The sequence below is a fragment of the Triplophysa dalaica genome, chromosome 1 (assembly GCF_015846415.1).
Source record: "Triplophysa dalaica isolate WHDGS20190420 chromosome 1, ASM1584641v1, whole genome shotgun sequence".
In the NCBI taxonomy this organism is placed as follows: Eukaryota; Metazoa; Chordata; class Actinopteri; order Cypriniformes; family Nemacheilidae; genus Triplophysa; species Triplophysa dalaica.
This window is the reverse complement of record NC_079542.1, coordinates 32,465,361-32,483,193: the sequence shown is the minus strand read 5'-3', so window position 1 is coordinate 32,483,193 and position 17,833 is coordinate 32,465,361. Positions and strand designations below refer to the sequence as shown.

Here is a 17,833-nt window from a genome sequence, read left to right as displayed (position 1 = left end):
ACTGACACGACCGGTGGGCGGATTTGTCCCATCTGGAGATCGTGATTGGTGTAGAGCCGCATACGTCACGGCAGCATCTCGGAGAAACCCCTTTTTATAAAAAAATCTACAATAAATCAATTCTTGTATTTTAAATTAAATCTGGACGGGATACTTTAATCTATAAAGTAGAGCAGCAGTCTAAACAACTGTGATGGCAACCCTCATAATTACAAGGTTCTTGTTTATTTGTTTGTTTTGCAGTGGTAGTTTTAAGGTCCAGCTACCTTTATGAAAATATACAATTTCTTTGGAACAGAGAAAAATCAGCAGTGTAGGTGTAAGATGCTGTTACGTTGTGATTTTCTTACTTCAGGAACCTTCATGCCATGAACAGCTATATGCGGCCCCCTGGTGGCAATTCATGAACAGTATCAATCTGTCCATTTCTGCATAACAGTGTGTCGTAATGAACTTTTTCACATGTAACACACCAGTATCAGTATCCATGTAACATGGCGTATTAGCTCCCTATACGCTGTCTGCCAACAGCTACCAGACACTAATGTATTTAAAAAAAATGGCCTTATGTGGAACCAGTGCCACAATGCCCCCTGCCTTCAACCCATTGTGGTTCCACATGGTAGAGTGTACTGTAACTTTAGACTATCAAGCTCACTCATTTCTCTACAAATGATCAGAATGTCCAATTTATCAAACTTTTATATATATATAAAACACCAAACACATTCTAAAGGTCTTAAGACCTTTTTTTATTAATGACACAATATGTATTTGACCCATATACTGCAATACGTATTGACTTAATTCATCATTCTACCTTGAATAAAGGCTGTATCGCCCATGTTGGTATTAGTACATTTGTCATTGTTGAGAACTGTCATTCTCAACACTTATAGGCTAAACTATTCAAAAGTATCTTATACATATATTTGATAATATAAACAAAATAATAAATTAAGTGTGCTTAAAATGACTCGAAATCATCTGGAAAGAATATCGGTTACTTTTATGGACTCCAATATGCAGTTCAGCTACATGTCATCACAATTCACCACTGGAATAAGAAATCATGTCTTAAAGGATCATGAGACTGCATAACGCTCAATGTTAATCCTTGTTTATGGTATAACAATGAAACTTTATTTTTTATAAATTCACAATGAACAGAACTATTATATTAAGACGAGTTAATACGGCCAAATAAGAGAATAAGAAAATGTTTTCCACTGTTCCAGCTATTACATAACAAAACAGAGCCTTCCTTCTAATTTTGTAACGATTTAATCACTTAACCTCAATTTTGTAATTTCGAAAGCCATTTGTTTTGACATCATGGTTTTTGTCTTCATCCTGTTTAAATGGAAAAGTTTCAGAATTCATTTCACAACCATTAGTTGCATTATTTAGATATAAATCTGTGTTTAATAAATACTATGATTTTCGGAACACCTATCATTTCTTGGGTTATTGAAAAGGCAATTGTTTTAAAAAAAAGGGGGTTTATAAATCAATATAAGACCAATTTTGCTTGCTCAGAGATAACACCTTAACAGTAATTATTGTAGAATCGACAAAGAATACAATATTCAGATATACAAATACACAGTTTAGATTAGCACAACCTGACCAATTTGTTTCGCTAATGAGTTTTTCCAGGTAGGCCTATTTTGGATAAATCTCAAATAGTTTGTCAATTTATTTTTCATATTATGTAGCTTCTTTGTATTTTGCATGTATGAACAAGATTGAGTATGTATTCAGTGGTATTTGTCTTTAGTAGACATCATAGATTAGATTTTTTTGGATTGGAAACGATGAATAAATGAACTGACCAAAATATAATGAATATGCTATAAATGTAATATGATTTGAGATTGAAGTTTGTATTATATTCATGTTTTTTCTAAGTTCGGAAACAGTGCTACTACTGGTTACTGCACATCTCTGACTCAGACACTGTTACTCAACAACAGAATGTTCCAAAACATTTACAAATTCTGGTAAATGTTAAAAGTATTCATCATTCGCTACAGTGTTTATTGTACAGACAAATGGATTGCCCAATATAAAACTTGAAAAATTTAGATGACAGTGTAACTTTGGTCATATGATACATAGTCCACATGATAGACCTGAATGAGAATTAGCATTTTTTGGTTAAAAGGATATTACAAACATGTAATGACGTAAGAAAAACCTAATGCTTAACAATTAAAATTCAAGGAAAATGTGAATTACATAAAGAGAAAAAAAACAATAAACACATTCAATAAACAAAATAACATCTTATACAAAATACTATAATTTAATAAACACGAGTGATGTGTCAGCATGATGTTGACATTCTGGGAGTATCACTCAACAGAATTTAACCCGCTTATTACAGAAACACATTCGTCTAGACGTTCATTCTTTCTCTCTGCGATATATTTTTAATAAAGACTACAATTTTAAGTCATTCTAAGCCCGAAACAACTCAAGTATATCATTAATACTCCTCAACTATGGGCTGCGCCTACGCATGTCTCTCGTAAACCTCTTATTTTTGTGTAGAAACTGTAGTAGGGGATCGACGTAAAGGGGTGCGGCCTGTGATCGTGCGAGTTACGTCACGCGTACAAGCGTCAGTCAAATATACAGCTACGGTGCGTGCAAGGTTTCATAATCGATTCAGCCATCAACGAGGACGGAGTGAAGGTTACCTGCTTCAACAGTGCTTGAACGGCAACCGATCTTCTGTCTTTATCATCCACCCTGTTTGATTCCAATCAGTAGCGTAAGTTAGATTTAGACGCTTGCTTTAACAAAAGATATCAACGCGGACCAGCGTCGACGACTATCTGTACCAAAAACAACGGACGATCAGTAAAAATCTAACTGAAGGTAGGTTTCCCATCACATAACACTAGAGATGTAATTCGTTACGCATTTAAATACGTTCCTCGCGCAGGGGACGTGCTAGCTGTCTCCAGTGCGTGATTACAACGGCGCCATCTTTCTGTTGTTTTATAATCTATAAATTCGTTACATAACGGAAAAAAATCGTCGATGCTGCCTTAACATTATTTCAATAGAACGGTATATTGCATTCAAAAACGACCGAAATATATGTTTTTATATCTGTAGATCTTGGGCTCATCCATTATTTATTAAGCACGTAAGGGAATTACGACGTATCACATTTCACATCCGTTGTCTGTGCGTCAGCGTGCCGTAATCCTCATGTGATGTAGATTCGCACTTTGGCCTGATCTTTGAAATAAAGACTCGTTTTAGTGTGCAATGCGACTTCTCTTCTATTAAACACATGTTTATGCGGAAGTGACGTTTAATATCAGCGCTCAGGTTTACGACCTGTCCGGAGATATCGTCTTAGAAATGGTTGTCTAGTGTAAACAAACATATGCTTAAATGTCTGGGTCTGTGTCAGACACTATGATTAGTGGGATTGAAGGCTACACACACAATGTTTCCATTAATAACAGATAAGGGGCGAAACCTCAGAGAATGTCCATACTTTGTGTCCTTTTTCTGAACTTAATTTCAAATAAGTTCATGGTAGGTGGTTGTTACATATCTAAATTTACACATCTGTTACAGAAACATGACCTCTCAGGTGAGACAGAACTACGAAGAGGCCTGTGAGGCGGCCATCAACCGCCAGGTCAACATGGAGCTGTACGCGTCCTACGTCTACCTATCCATGGTAGGAGTCTTGAGACCCTCAATGTGTTTTACACAGACTTGTTTGTTTAGCCTTCAAATGATCTTTGCTTTCTTATAAAATGTCTCTGTTTATTTTTTATACAGTCTTACTACTTCGACAGAGATGACCAGGCCCTGGCCAACTTCGCAAAGTTTTTCCGCCACCAGTCCCAGGAAGAGCGAGAACACGCAGAGAAACTGATGAAATTCCAGAACCAGAGGGGAGGGAGGATCTTTCTGCAGGACGTGAAGGCACGTGTGCATGATTGTGTAATCGACACGCGCGCTGTTGTGTGAAGGCTGGTGATAGCGTTTCAGTTTAGTTTAGCGACAAAAGGCCTCGGAGATAAAGTTCAGGGTTGGGGTGGGGTTCTTATCATTTACGTCCACTAACGATAATTTCAACGGACACCGAGTGTGTTTAGGAGACTCCTTTTTGTCTTGCTTCAAAATGAAAACCGCATAGCTAGAAACTTGCGCATTTTAATTTTTGTAAAGCAATTCTCTATTTAAATGTATCTACTACCGACATTGTTTTAAATGCAATCTACATTTTTCTTATTTGTGCAATTCCAGTACTGTTATATTTGCTTTTAAAGCTTTTAACAAGCATGTTCGATTGACAGAAACCAGAGAAGGATGAGTGGGGAAGCGCCGTGGAAGCCCTTGAATGCGCCCTGCAGCTGGAGAAAAGCGTCAATCACTCTCTCTTGGAGTTGCATAAGGTCGCCTCTCAACACACCGACCCTCACGTGAGTGCATATATCTGCTTATGCGACTAAAGAGCTCATTTACACACGACACAAGCTCTAAATGCTCTCATGACGTTTCTTACAGATGTGCGATTTCATTGAGACACACTACTTGGACGAGCAGGTGAAGTCCATCAAGGAACTGGGAGACTGGGTGACCAACCTGCGCCGCATGGGCGCCCCCCAGAACGGCATGGCCGAGTACTTGTTCGATAAGCTCACGCTTGGCAAGGAGAGCGACTAAAGCATGAGTCAGTCATTTCCAATGCGACTAGAGTTCTTTAGGTGTTTATTAGGCTTCAAGCCATCATACACTATTTCCTCTTGTTTAATTGACAGGTAAACTCTTGTGTCCAGTTTTTTTGTTAGCAAAAACATCTGTTAGCTTTCTCGCTTTGCTATTTAAAATGGCACTTTTTTAACAGCCATTACACTCTCTCCAACTCCTTCTTGAATGACATAACCTGCATGTGCTTGTGTGACGTCAATGCTTGTACTCCAAATCAATTAAACCGAGGCCTCTGGGATCTGAACATGACTCTGCATTTATTTTGTTGTTCAACACTGTGCGTATAAAATAACTTTCTTTATGGGAGTTTTTTAATAAAAAGATTGCTAGTAAAAGTAACAGGGTTCACATGGTTTTAAGACATTGAAAATAAGCAGAACTGAATGATCCTGAAAGTGTCTGCAATCACGGTTATGTTCTGCTTTAAAAATATCTTCTACAAATTTAAATAATCTCTTATGAAATGTATTTAAAGATGTTATGCTGTTTTTATTTGGGGATAACAGTTGAAATGTTTTATTTATGCATAGTGTACAATAACATCTAGAATGTTTAGTTTCAAACCATGGTTGAATCAAATATGGACCAAATACCATAACATTTTTCTAGGTTATTATGATTCATCGGTCGTGTCATATTTGACCCAACTGAGTTGAAATTATAGGGATGCACTGATGTATCGGCCACCGAAATTAATCTGCAGATATTGGATTAATTTAACACCATCTGCAATAGCATGAAAAGGCAGATAAGTAGGAACTGTAGGCAGTTTTTTACACTGCATGGAGGCAATGAGTTGCATGTCTGAATAATCTAAGGTTTTTCTGTGAGCAAAATAATTAAAAGCAACAGCACAGACTTAGTTTTTTTAAGAAATTTTCAAGGTTAAGTCAAAGTTAATGTTGTTAATAAAGGAAATATTGGATGGCAAATATCGCCTTTGATGATTGTAATGTTGTTTTATGATATTTTAATCTTTACTTGTGCCTCTCTTAAAATGTTATATGGATCCAACTCATAAATTTTAAGCAGAAAAAAACAAGGTAGTTTTGTGAAGTACTATGCGATTTACCAATATCGGAAACGGACGATAGTCTTTTGTTAAAACGTTTGGTATTGGCGAACAAAATCCTATCGGTGCATCCCTAGTTAAAACCATTTTTTTTGTGCAGGTCTGCTCTGCATATAGTCTGATAAGTCATAACTGAACATTCAGGCAAAGAAAAAGACACCTGAGGGGAGAAAGTGTTATTTTAAGTATAAGAACTAATAATGAAGAGGAAGAGAGCAATTCACATTTCCTCATTTCATAAGAAACAGCTGCTCATAACCTGAGATTATGTCTACTTGCTCTTTTCCCAAACATCTCTGTGTCATTTACAATAGTGTCCAAATGTGTTGTACCAAATTTCCTTTTAATGTCACCTCAGGACGAAATAATGAACTTAGTGGTGAAAAGTTTATCAGACATTAATTGGCAAATTGTGCACTAGGGAATATTGTAATTTATTGTAATACAGGAAAGTATAAAAAAGCTCACAGGATATAAAGCAAACACTGACTACAATTCTATCCGATATTTAATATTTTGTTGATCCTCTCGTTTTGGACTCTAGTCTTGGACTCAAACTTTACTTATGTGTTGCAAATACCAAATATTAATTTGTGGAGCATAAAGATTATTTTCAAATCTTCAATTTACACACACATGAAATTCAACTACACATCATAAATACAAAATCTTTAAAAATATATTTGACTAACGGGCAAAAACATCAATTTCCAAAGTGTGTCTAAATATCTATTTACCACATACAGTATACACTGAATAACTTGTATGCATCAGGTTTGCCAGTAACTTACTGTAGATTTAATTCCTACTCAATGTTTTCCTATAAGGTTTATACAGTTTTCAATTTTAGTTAAACTTTACTTTAATCAAAATTACAACACATTGACTTTTGACATTCAAAATAAGCAAGAAAAGAACAGTTCTCATTACTGGCATTAGCACAGCAACACTGCAAAAAATGACTTCTTCCTAACCATTTTTGTTTAGTTTTCTATGAACTTCTTAAATGGCGATACATCTACTTAACAATAATGTTACATAATGAATCTTGGTATATGAAAGACAATATAATAACTAGGTAAGTTTATGTTCAAAACAAAATTGTAAATTGAATCTACAGTAAATTACAGGCAAACCTGATGCAAAACTAGTTTTACAGTGTATGTGTGTGTACATTGAAATATCTGCTGTATTATTTAGGGTACAAGTACAACAACCAAAAAACACAAGCAGTTAAAGTGATGACACAAATTCTGTTTTCTGTTCCGTTCACACACACCTGTGAGATTAACCACAAACACACCTGCTGCTCTGTCTTTAGTGCCATATATAAAACATGTAAAATGGTTTTAGTTCTCATTTAGTACATTAACTTTGTAGGCAACATTGTAGAGAGACAGACAGCATGTTCAGTTCTGATGTTTGTAAAACAATTCTGCGGATCACTCCAAATTTCTAGATTGTTACTCAATGAAATTGTTCTGAATCAGAAATCAGAGGCTCATCACACGATGAATCACATTCAGTCCTGAGAACATGATGAGCACAGCAAAATGCATAGTGACTTAAAAACTATTGCAACAGTTGTTATAGCAACAAAACATATATGAGGATGTGGTGAAACAGAAAGACATCACATATTATGTGCACAAAGAGACATTGTTTGTGTGTTACAATATGAGAGAGATGTCTGTGTATCTCGGATGTGTGGAAGTGGATCATTGAAGAGTTCTGATTTATTTTCATTCTGACAAAAATCTATCTCTACAAAGTTTCATCTCTCTACCTTTGATAGTCTTTGATGGTTCATGTTTTTTTTTTATTGATTTACAGTCTGATCTAGTCTTATTAGGTCATAAACCACTTCACCGACTTGACCCAGTTATCAAATGGTTCAGTAATGTTTAAGTTACCATTTGTTTTAGTTTATGAAAATTAAGGTTTGTTCGATGCCATAGAAAATACAGTTTTGGTTCCACAAAGAACCATTCAGTCAAAGGTTCTTTACAGATCCATCTCTTGCTTACCTTTTTATTATGAAGCTCCTCTTATTACACAAATAACCTTTTGTGATACCAAATGGTTCTTCAACCAGAGGTGACATTAAAAGGAAATTTTGAATCTGCTAAAAGATCAGTAGATTCTTGGCCATCTTTAAGAATCCGTCAGCACCTGACCGATCAGATCTGACTTCTCTCTCTTCTACTCTTTCTATCAAAAAATATATATTTATAAAAACTTTAGCTACTGTGGTAGGCTATATGAGATTATTGCACTTATGCTTTTTGTTGTCCTTGTTGTCCTTGTTGTCTTATTTCTTCCATAGTTTACCTCATTTGTAAGTCCTGTTGAATAAAACCTCTTCTGATTGACTAAATGTAAATGTGATACACACTCAGAAAAGATTATTAGTTTCATTCTGCAAGCACACTTTAAGTTTTCTTGAAGTGACTTTTCATACGTGTTGTTTATAATTTATATGGTATTTTGGCTTTTTAAGCATGCTACTGCATTCCTATTTAGGTATTATTTTTTATTTTTTTAAAAAGGGGTGATTTCATATACAGATCTTAAAGGAATAGCTCATCCAAAGATTCTGTCATCATTTACTTACGCTCATGTTATTTCATACCTAATTACTTTGTTCCGGTGAACACAAAGAAAGATTTTTTGAAGAATGTTAATCCTTTTCAGTTCCGGGACACCATAGACTGTCAGGGAAAGAGTACACTGACAACAAGGGAGAAAGCTGGCCACAGCGCTGGGAACAATGGCCGATAGCCGCGAGATGAGAAGTCAAGGCAAGGATGAACTGACGGTCAAGAAGGTCTGGATCGTTTGAGACGGCAGTGCTGGCTGAGGTGAAGACAGGGATAGACTGGAAATCAGAGTTCGCCGGGTCCATCGAGACGGCAGTGCTGGCCGAGGTGAAGACTCGGCAGACGGCAGCTAAGGTCGCGAGTGGTGCTGGGCAGAGGGGACAATAATCCAGGGAAAAAACAAACAGAAAAAAAACAAGGAAAAATTCAGGTCAGAACCCTGGCAAAAATAAACAAAAAGAGATAAATAATCCAACAAAGGCTAATGGATTCCAACTGAGAAGAAGATAAACAGCAATAATCCAAAAAAAAATCCACATAGAGAAGATTTGTGCGACAAGACAAGAAAAACTAGATTCTGGACAAAAGCACGATAAGGTAGGCTGAAGCGCCTGGTACGGATGCAAACAGTAGTTAACGATCGCACAAAGATTGTGAGAAGTGGCAGTGAATAAGTAGGTAAAACTAACGAGCACCAGGTGAGAACACTAAGGCTAACAAGGGACTGATCGGTGTCAGGTGAGAAGAGTGAAACAAAAACGAGAGACAAAGACACACTAAACAGGAACCCTGACAGAAGGCCCCCCCAGGACCGCCACAAGGCGTTCCATAGGGAGAGGAACACCCACCCAAACACACAGACAATAACCTCTAAAACCAAAAGACAAGATCAAGAAGGGGGGGACAAGACAAGTTTGCCAGGGTAGGGAACACAGAACATAAGGACATGGGGGACGGAAGGGGGGCACTGACCAGCAGGGCATAACAGGGAGGGGGAAACAAAGGGCACTGGGGAAAGCCTGGTGAACCAGGACTGGGGTGGCGAGAAGGGTGAGGTAGGTAAAGGGGCAAGACTGGGACTGGGTACCCAGGGCTGGGATGAAGGGTAGGAAGGGTCACCAGCCTGCGGTGAGGCAGAAGGGGCAAGGTTGGGGCTAGGTGACCAGGGCTGGGAAGGCAGGTAGGGGGACCAGCCTGTGGTGATGTAAGGGGGGGAAACTGAAATTGGGTGGCCAGGACTGGGCAAAGTACGAGTGGGTAGGGAAGGTCGTGACTGATTCTGACATGGACATGGGAGAGGCTGCAGCTGACTCGGAGGCTGGCATGGGGGAGGCTGCAGCTGACTAAGGCCGTGAGTGGCGCTGGGCAGAGGGGACAATAATCCAGGGGAAACTGCAACAGATTTGGAGAAGGGATTGGGGAAGCTGCAGCATACTCCGTTGGAATAGTAGTCAAAGGTGCTTTTCTTTAAATAAATTTTAGAGCTGTGTAAACAGAAAACAGCTTGAAATACATCAGTGCCCTTATTTTGTCTCGAAATGCATGTACATATGTTTATTATTCATAAGGCATGTTTGTAAAACTTAAAGCAGCAATGTGAAGATTTCAGATGCATCTAGCGGTGAGGTTGCAAATTGCAACCAACGGTTCACTAGCACTAGCACCTATTCATTCGTGTTCATGGACACACACATCCCCATTTTTTCGTGTCAGTGAGCATGACCTTTTTTAATGTCACTCAGCATGACTTTCTTATCGTGTCACTTAGCACGACTTTCATAACACAGACTTATGTGTATTATATTGCATTTCTGTCAAAAGATCCTCCAAAATATTACACACTGGACCTTTAATTGTCCTAATTAAACTGAGGTCTTTCCTGGCTTAATCGAATCCCTGTCTGCATACTTAAAGCAAATTTAAAGTACATTTTTATAATCATTGGCACAAATAAGATCAGCTTCATTTTTCACTAAACATGAACGTTTATAAGACATTATGTAAAAACTGTGTGGAAAAATAGGATATTGAAACATCTTGACATCATTAGCTGGTCTGTCAAAGTTTCCTACACTTTGAAGTGAAACACACAGACAGGCTTATGAGCTGTCAGTGGAAAAAGAAATCAACATCCCATCCTGATTGCAACATTTTAATAACAGTTTTGGAATCCTTTTGAGTGTGTTTTGTTTAATTACTATAATTTTATTGAGCTTGAATGTAAACAATCGTTCATCAAATGGTGACACAAATACGTGTTGACCTTTACAGTCTTCCCAGAAAGTGTTGCGCAAAACAGGACTATCCAATCTTTGACCAAAAAATTTTTTCCTGGTTCAATCTCACACAACGCAGTGGGCAAAAATTCCATGTCCCGCCTTATCCGAGGTTTATATAATGTCTCTAGTTTTGTGAATACCTCACTAAATTTGGACAACAGGAGGGAGGTGAGATCTACAACCCAGCCGTTGGTCTTTGAAGCTTTATGTCTGATCTCATATATTAGATTGTGAACTGTTGTTATTTAAGGTGCTACTAATATATAAATATTTATCTTTAAAGCGGTGTGATACTTTAATCGGGATTGTCTTTATTTGTAAAAGATCAGATTTACAAACATGAAGCTTATTCTTGCCACGCTGGTGTTGGTGTTGGTGATGGTGGTCGGGGTCCAGGCGCAGTGGTACCGTTTCCCCGGACAAGCCGCCGGAGGTCAGTTCCAGTCATCTTTGTTTTCCATTTAACTCGTTTTCACAAAAATAGGACTGAGGTCAATTCATGGCAAATATTAACTGGATTTACGGTCCTTTTGTAGGTGCAAAGGACATGTGGCGTGCTTACAGTGATATGAAGAAGGCCAATTGGAAGAATTCAGACAAGTATTTTCATGCACGTGGGAACTACGAGGCAGCCAAACGAGGCCCTGGAGGAAGATGGGCGGCCACGGTTATCAGGTGCATGAACATGAGTATTAAAGCAATGATTTTATAAAAATAGATTACATGCCACATGCCTAATTTGCCAGAATATGTGTGAAAATTTACATTTTTGAAGTGCTGATATTACTGGAAAACTGAAGAGAGATGTTCTCTTGTTGTGATGTTTGTAGTAATGGAAGAGAAACAATCCAGCGTGGCATTGGCCGAGGTCAAGACTCTGCTGCTGACCAGGCGGCCAATCGCTGGGGGAGAAACGGCGGGGACCCGAATCGCTACAGACCAAAAGGTCTTCCAAGACGATACTGAGTCAAAATGACAATCATCAGCACGAGAGGAGATGGTCGAAAAGTTTTTATAGCAAAAAAATGTCAAAAACGTATTAAATCTTTTTAATTAATTTGTGTCCATGCTCTTTAAGAATCATTTAACGTTTTATAACAAAACCATTTGATAGTGTCTTTTAAGTTGTAACTTTTTCCAACATGTTTTCCCTATTCATGCTGATTACATTTTCACTTAAAATCTAGTCGATATCTGCTTTTTATACATATTTTAACTTCTTTAACACTTGTGTTGCAATTCTGTCAATTAAACAAAATTTTAAATAAATTAGACGTGTTACTATCGATCTGACAACCAAACTTTAAAGTCAGCCATATATCTGTTACAGGATCTCATATATTCAATTGAGATGAATGATCTTAGAACTATCATGAATCATTATTACTCTTGAGCATGTGTATTTGACAGTAAAGGTCGATTCTTGTATTCATTGCGATTTTTGTGCCTCTTGCGCCATCTTCAGGCAATACTACAGACTGTCCTGTGATGCTTTTTCAAGAATGAGACATGAACTTAAAAAATAAAAGTCTTGTCATCATTTATCTTTCAAAACCTGTAAAAAAACTCACTGGTTTTGCCCTTCAGGATTAGCTATGACGTTTTTATTCCCTTCTAATAAACTTTATTTGAAGCATTTATTCAACAATTACGAGCCTTCATTATTACGCAATAGACACTTCAACTGGAAATATTGATATCTAATGCTCAAGAAATACTGTGAAGATCACAAAGATCAATATTTGTATCACAGTTTGATACACGATTATTTGTATTCTGTCACTCTTTAGTAAACTGCTTTTAGTAAACTGAAAAGTAATGTATTTAATGTCATACTTATTTAAAGTTTTACATGGGTTTAACAGTAAGTCCATGCTTCTGTTTATGATCTGTTTTCATCAGTTTGACTATTAGTATAGGCGAGTGTATCTCGCCTTCAACAAAAATTAAAAGAAACAATTGAGTTTAATTAGTAATTCTCACTTTGCCTATAACTTGAGTAACATTCTCTTGGCTTTTATTGAGTTATTAGTTTATTTGATGAAGTTAGGTAGTTATTGACTTTTAACTATTTGTCATATATCTCTGTGGTTTTTACAACCAGAAGCTGTGCAATGCCGTGCCATCATGGACATTTTATATAAGATTAACAACACAAAATAAACACACCTCATACAGATTCACTCTTACATTTACAGCTCCATACAAGTGAAATGTGGGAGGAGCTATGACATCACCACAGGTGAGCGAGACCTTTCAGTTTAAATGAAACTAAACTGATAACAATCTGCAAACACTTTATTTCTTCAAAAAACTAAATATCTGAGACTTTCAAGGACGTACGTGATCACAGCTGATACTCATTCACAGGTAACATGAGGAAATATAAGAAATTCCAATGTTGGTGTTTTGTTCAGTGGGGTGTGTGTCTAACTAGAGCACATTAGACTAAACCAGATTAATACACAAGTTAAATTAGTTAAACTAATTTAATCCACACTGAAATGTTAACAGAATTTTAGTAAGAATACTGTGGACTGTTTAATTGTAACTTGTTAGCTTCTATGAAGTTTAGTGTTTGTTGTTATTGTGTCACATGACTAAAACACATGAAAGAAACAAAAGTGTGTGAACTACATACAGAATGAAAAACAGCACATTAAACAAGAAGAGCAAGAAAAGTGTTTCAGATAACATGTGTTTATATATTTATTTATTTTTGCAAACACTTTTTTAATGTGTTTTATACTGTAGGTTAACCTGTTGTGGAAGGGACAGATGTGATGGTATGAAATGTGATTTGTGTTGTTACTGTTATCTGAAAAGATTTAAAGAGAAGACGTGCAATGGCAGAACCAACCTCACCAAAACGAAAACACTTAAAAGGAATAAATATGTCAATTGTTTAATGTTTAAAGTCCTATGTAAAATCCCAAAATGTATAATGTGTGTCTCAGATCAGTCCTCGTCTAGTGTTTTCACTGAGAAACTCTTTCCTTATTTTTGCCCATGTCTTAATGATAAAGGAAAAAATTCATCTTGACAGATCATCTCACCGGTTCATAACAACAAATGAATTCACACACAGGATATAGACCTACTGTAAAATACTACATAAAATCAAAGTTTTGTAGAATAATAAATAATTGTGGAAAATACCCACCAATATTATCCCTCCAAATCTGAAATAATTACAAATTTCTTACATAATATGATTAATATTTTGTGTTAAAAACGGAAAAATATATATTTTATATGTCTAAGTCTGTCATATCTTAGTGTACATTTTAACATATTTGTTACATTGTATTAAATGTAATGTCACCACCTAGAATTTGGAGAAATATTATCTTCGATTTTATTTAGTTATTTTATTGTTTTTTTGATTTAGTTAGGACGTTCTTTTGACCATTTGTCATATTTCTCACAATTCTCTGTGTTGTTTACAACCAGAAGCTGTGCTATGTTGCGGTATCATGGAAGCTGTATGTAAGATTAACACAAAATAAACACACACCTCTACAGATCTAATTTACATCTGCAGCAGCGCCATAGAAGTGAGAATATGGGAGGAGCTATGACATCACAGGTCAGCGAGACCTCAGAAAATGAAACTAAACTGACGAACAACAATCTGCAAGTGATCAAATACTTTATTTCTTCAAAAAAGAAAATATCTGAGGATTTCAGGGACGTAAGTGATCACAGTTGATACTCATTGACAGGTATGAAATATAAGAGAAATTCTTCTGAACAAGTTTCTAATGTTGGTGTTTTGTTCAGTGGAGTGTGTGTCTAACTACAGCACATTAGACTAGACCAGATTAATACACAAGTTAAATTAGTTAAACTAGTTTAATACACACTGAAATGTTAACAGAATTTCATCAAGCACACTGTAGACTGTTTAATTGTGACTCGTAAGCTCTTGTAAGTTGTGCCTGTTATTATTGTTTCACGAGATTTTAAAGGGATACTTCACCCAAAGACGAAAATTCTTTCATCATTTACTTAATTTGTTGTTACAAATCTGTATACATATCATTGGTCTGATGAAAACAGAGGAATATATTTTCAAGAATGCTTATATCCAGACAGATTTTGCCCTCTATTGACTTCCATAGTTAGAAAAATGCAGATGTGATGCTGTGAAATGTGATGTGTGTTGTTTCTGTTATCTGAAAGATTTAAAGAGAAGACGTGCAGTTGCAGAACCAACATCACCAAACCCAAGAAGGTCAAGGTGAAGCAGTATGAATGAACCTCCATGTAAGACAAAATAAAAAATCAATAAACATGTAAATTATTTATTGTTAAACAACAGTCTTACTGTAACGTTTACCCCCCCCCCCTTCGTCAGCCACGCCTCCTGTACAAAAGCCACTTCCCCATCACGCATGATCACTATCACTTGACTTTTCACCCCAGGACTACATTTCCCATCATGGACTGCACTCCTCTGACCTCATTGATTATCCCGCACTTGACGCACATCAATCCACTCCACCTGAACACTCTTTGTTCCTATACTTTGTCGATTATATCTATATATCTATATAGCAGATGTTTTCACCTACCAGTTTGAGTGAGTTTGTCTTGTAGAGTCTCCTACAGTCGATATATTTATATTTAGCATGGTTTCTTGCCTGTTTTGTCTCTGGATATTATATTGTTCGTATTCCTCTGATGTTCCCCATTTCTACCTGAGCACTTGTTTGTTTTCCTGGACTCACATATACTTCACATATATTCACATATATAACTTCACACTCAATAAACTTCACATATTCATGAGTATTCATGAGTTTCCTGTGTGGCATCGTTCCTCATCTGTGATAAGTGTTACACTTAGTGCAGAAGCAGAACTGTATAATCTGTCTGTGATAAATGTTCATGATTTTTGTCTGTTTCTCAGATCAGTCCTCGTCCAGTGTTTGCCTGACTGAGGAGCTTCAGTGTTCTGTGTGTCTGGATGTGTTCATTGATCCAGTCAGCACTCCATGTGGACACAACTTCTGCAAGAACTGTCTGGAACAATGCTGGGACTACAGTCACATCTACACATGTCCAATGTGTAAAGAAACATTCAGTAAAAGACCAGACCTCAAGATTAACACAACACTTAGACAGGTTGTACTGCACTTTAAGGAAAAGATGAGTCTGAGAAGATCTGAAGTTCTCTGTGACATCTGTGATGAGAGAAAGCTGAAAGCCCTGAAGTCCTGTCTGGTGTGTCAGGCATCTTACTGTGAAACTCACCTGGAGCTTCATCAGAAAATGAGTTTAAAGAAACACAAACTGATTGATCCTGTGGAGAATATAAAGACTCACAACACTGTTCCTCTAGTGGAGATGAGTAAAGAGGAGAAGGTTTGAGTCAACAACAACAACATTGATTTAATAACCTGTCTACCTGTGATAAATTGTGTCTGTGTATTTGCTGTCTGTCTATAGACTCAACTGAAGAAGACACAGACAGACGTTCAGCAGATGATTCAGGAGAGAATCAAGAAGATTCAAGACATCAAACACTCGGCACAACTCAGAAAAGTGAGTTGAAAGTGATGTGTCTGTCTTATAAATATTGGTGATGAATGATAATGTAACCCGTATTGTTTCAGAGGAAGCACAGATGAGGAGAAAGCAGCGAGTGTTGAGGTCTTCAGCGCTCTGATCAGATCCATTGAGAGATGTCAGACTGAGCTGCTGGAGATGATGGACGAGCAGCAGAAAGCAGCAGAGAAACAGGATGAAGATCTCATGAAAGATCTGGAGCAGGAGATCACTGAGCTGAAGTGGAGAGACAGTGAGCTGGAGCAGCTCTCACACACTGACCATCATCTCCACCTCATACAGGTCAGTCTCTCTCTCTCTCTCTCTCTCTCTCTCTCTCTCTCTTTCTGTCTCTCTCTCCTCATGCTGAGGGATTTCCCCTCTCTCCTACTGTAGATTGACCCATCCCTGTACAGACCTCCACGCACCAAGAGCTTGTCTGAGATCAGTATGAAGACTGTTGTGAGTGTGGAGACTCTGAGGAGAGCTCTGACTCAACTGCAGGAGACTCTAGACGACAAACTCACTCAAACCGGTAGGTGAAAACATATGCGATAGAAAAACAGTTATAATTAATTAATATAGTTATAATAGTTTTATTTTCATTGTTGACAGTGTTGAGGCGGATGCAGCAGTATGCAAGTATGTGTGATCTTCACTGTTCTCTCACATTCACTAACAATAATACTTTACATACACATATTCACCTCTACAATTATAAACACATCGACATCTTTAGATTGATTCATATTCTCTGATCTCTCTCTCAGTGGATGTGACTCTGGATCCTGATACAGCTCATGCAAAACTCATCCTGTCTGAAGATGGAAAACAAGTGAAACATGGAGACATTAGACATAAACTCCCAGATAATCCAGAAAGATTTGATATGTTTGTCTGTGTCCTGGGAAAAGAGGGATTCTCCTCAGGGAGATTTTATTTTGAGGTTCAGGTGAAGGGAAAAACTGACTGGGATTTAGGAATGGCCAGAGAATCTATTAGCAGGAAGGGAGATTTCACGCTGTCTCCTCAGAATGGATTCTGGACTGTGCGTCTGAGGGATGAGAATGATTATAGAGCTCGTGCTGATCCTGATGTCCCTCTGTGTCTGAGAGTGAGTCCACAGCTAGTGGGGGTGTTTGTGGATTATGAGGAGGGTCTGGTCTGTTTTTATGATGTGGAGAACAGATCTCATATCTACTCTTTCACTGGTCAAACTTTCACTGAGAAACTCTTTCCTTATTTTTGCCCAGGCCTTAATAATAAAGGTAAAAATTCAGCTCGACTGATCATCTCACCGGTTCATAACAACAAATACATTTACAGACATGATATTCTGTAAAATACTACATACAATCAAAAGCATTGTGAAATGATAAATATTTGTTGAAAATACCCCTTTAATATTGTATTGACATACAATATTGTATTAACACATAATGATGAATATTTTTCAGTTCAGTAGTCATCAAAATAAACTACAACTGATTATTGATTTATTTATTATAGTACATTTTATTTACTTTATGTATAGCACTGAAGTCACAAAGCTGTAACTTCACATTTTTTTATTGAAGTGT

The 17,833-nt window shown here is 37.1% G+C and overlaps 2 protein-coding genes and 1 pseudogene across 3 annotated transcripts; all 3 read left to right on the top strand.

The window, feature by feature from the left end:
- Positions 1-2,655: 2,655 nt before the first annotated feature.
- Positions 2,656-4,993, top strand: fth1a (ferritin, heavy polypeptide 1a). The gene is made up of 5 exons (XM_056750545.1): positions 2,656-2,886; positions 3,604-3,709; positions 3,814-3,960; positions 4,335-4,460; positions 4,546-4,993. Exons 2-5 carry the CDS (start codon positions 3,608-3,610, stop codon positions 4,702-4,704), a joined length of 534 nt encoding a protein of 177 aa, XP_056606523.1. The 5' UTR covers positions 2,656-2,886; positions 3,604-3,607; the 3' UTR covers positions 4,705-4,993.
- A 5,782-nt stretch (positions 4,994-10,775) lies between these two features.
- On the top strand, positions 10,776-12,340 carry saa (serum amyloid A). Of its 2 annotated transcripts, none has more exons than XM_056757684.1 (4): positions 10,776-10,868; positions 11,025-11,133; positions 11,237-11,375; positions 11,531-12,340. In XM_056757684.1, exons 1-4 carry the CDS (start codon positions 10,791-10,793, stop codon positions 11,664-11,666), a joined length of 462 nt encoding a protein of 153 aa, XP_056613662.1. In that variant the 5' UTR covers positions 10,776-10,790; the 3' UTR covers positions 11,667-12,340. The 2 variants fall into 2 exon arrangements, with proteins under 2 accessions (XP_056613662.1, XP_056613732.1); XM_056757754.1 differs by having other exon boundaries at positions 10,855-10,950.
- A 630-nt stretch (positions 12,341-12,970) lies between these two features.
- Positions 12,971-17,752, top strand: LOC130429472 (E3 ubiquitin-protein ligase TRIM39-like; annotated as a pseudogene).
- Positions 17,753-17,833: the final 81 nt, after the last annotated feature.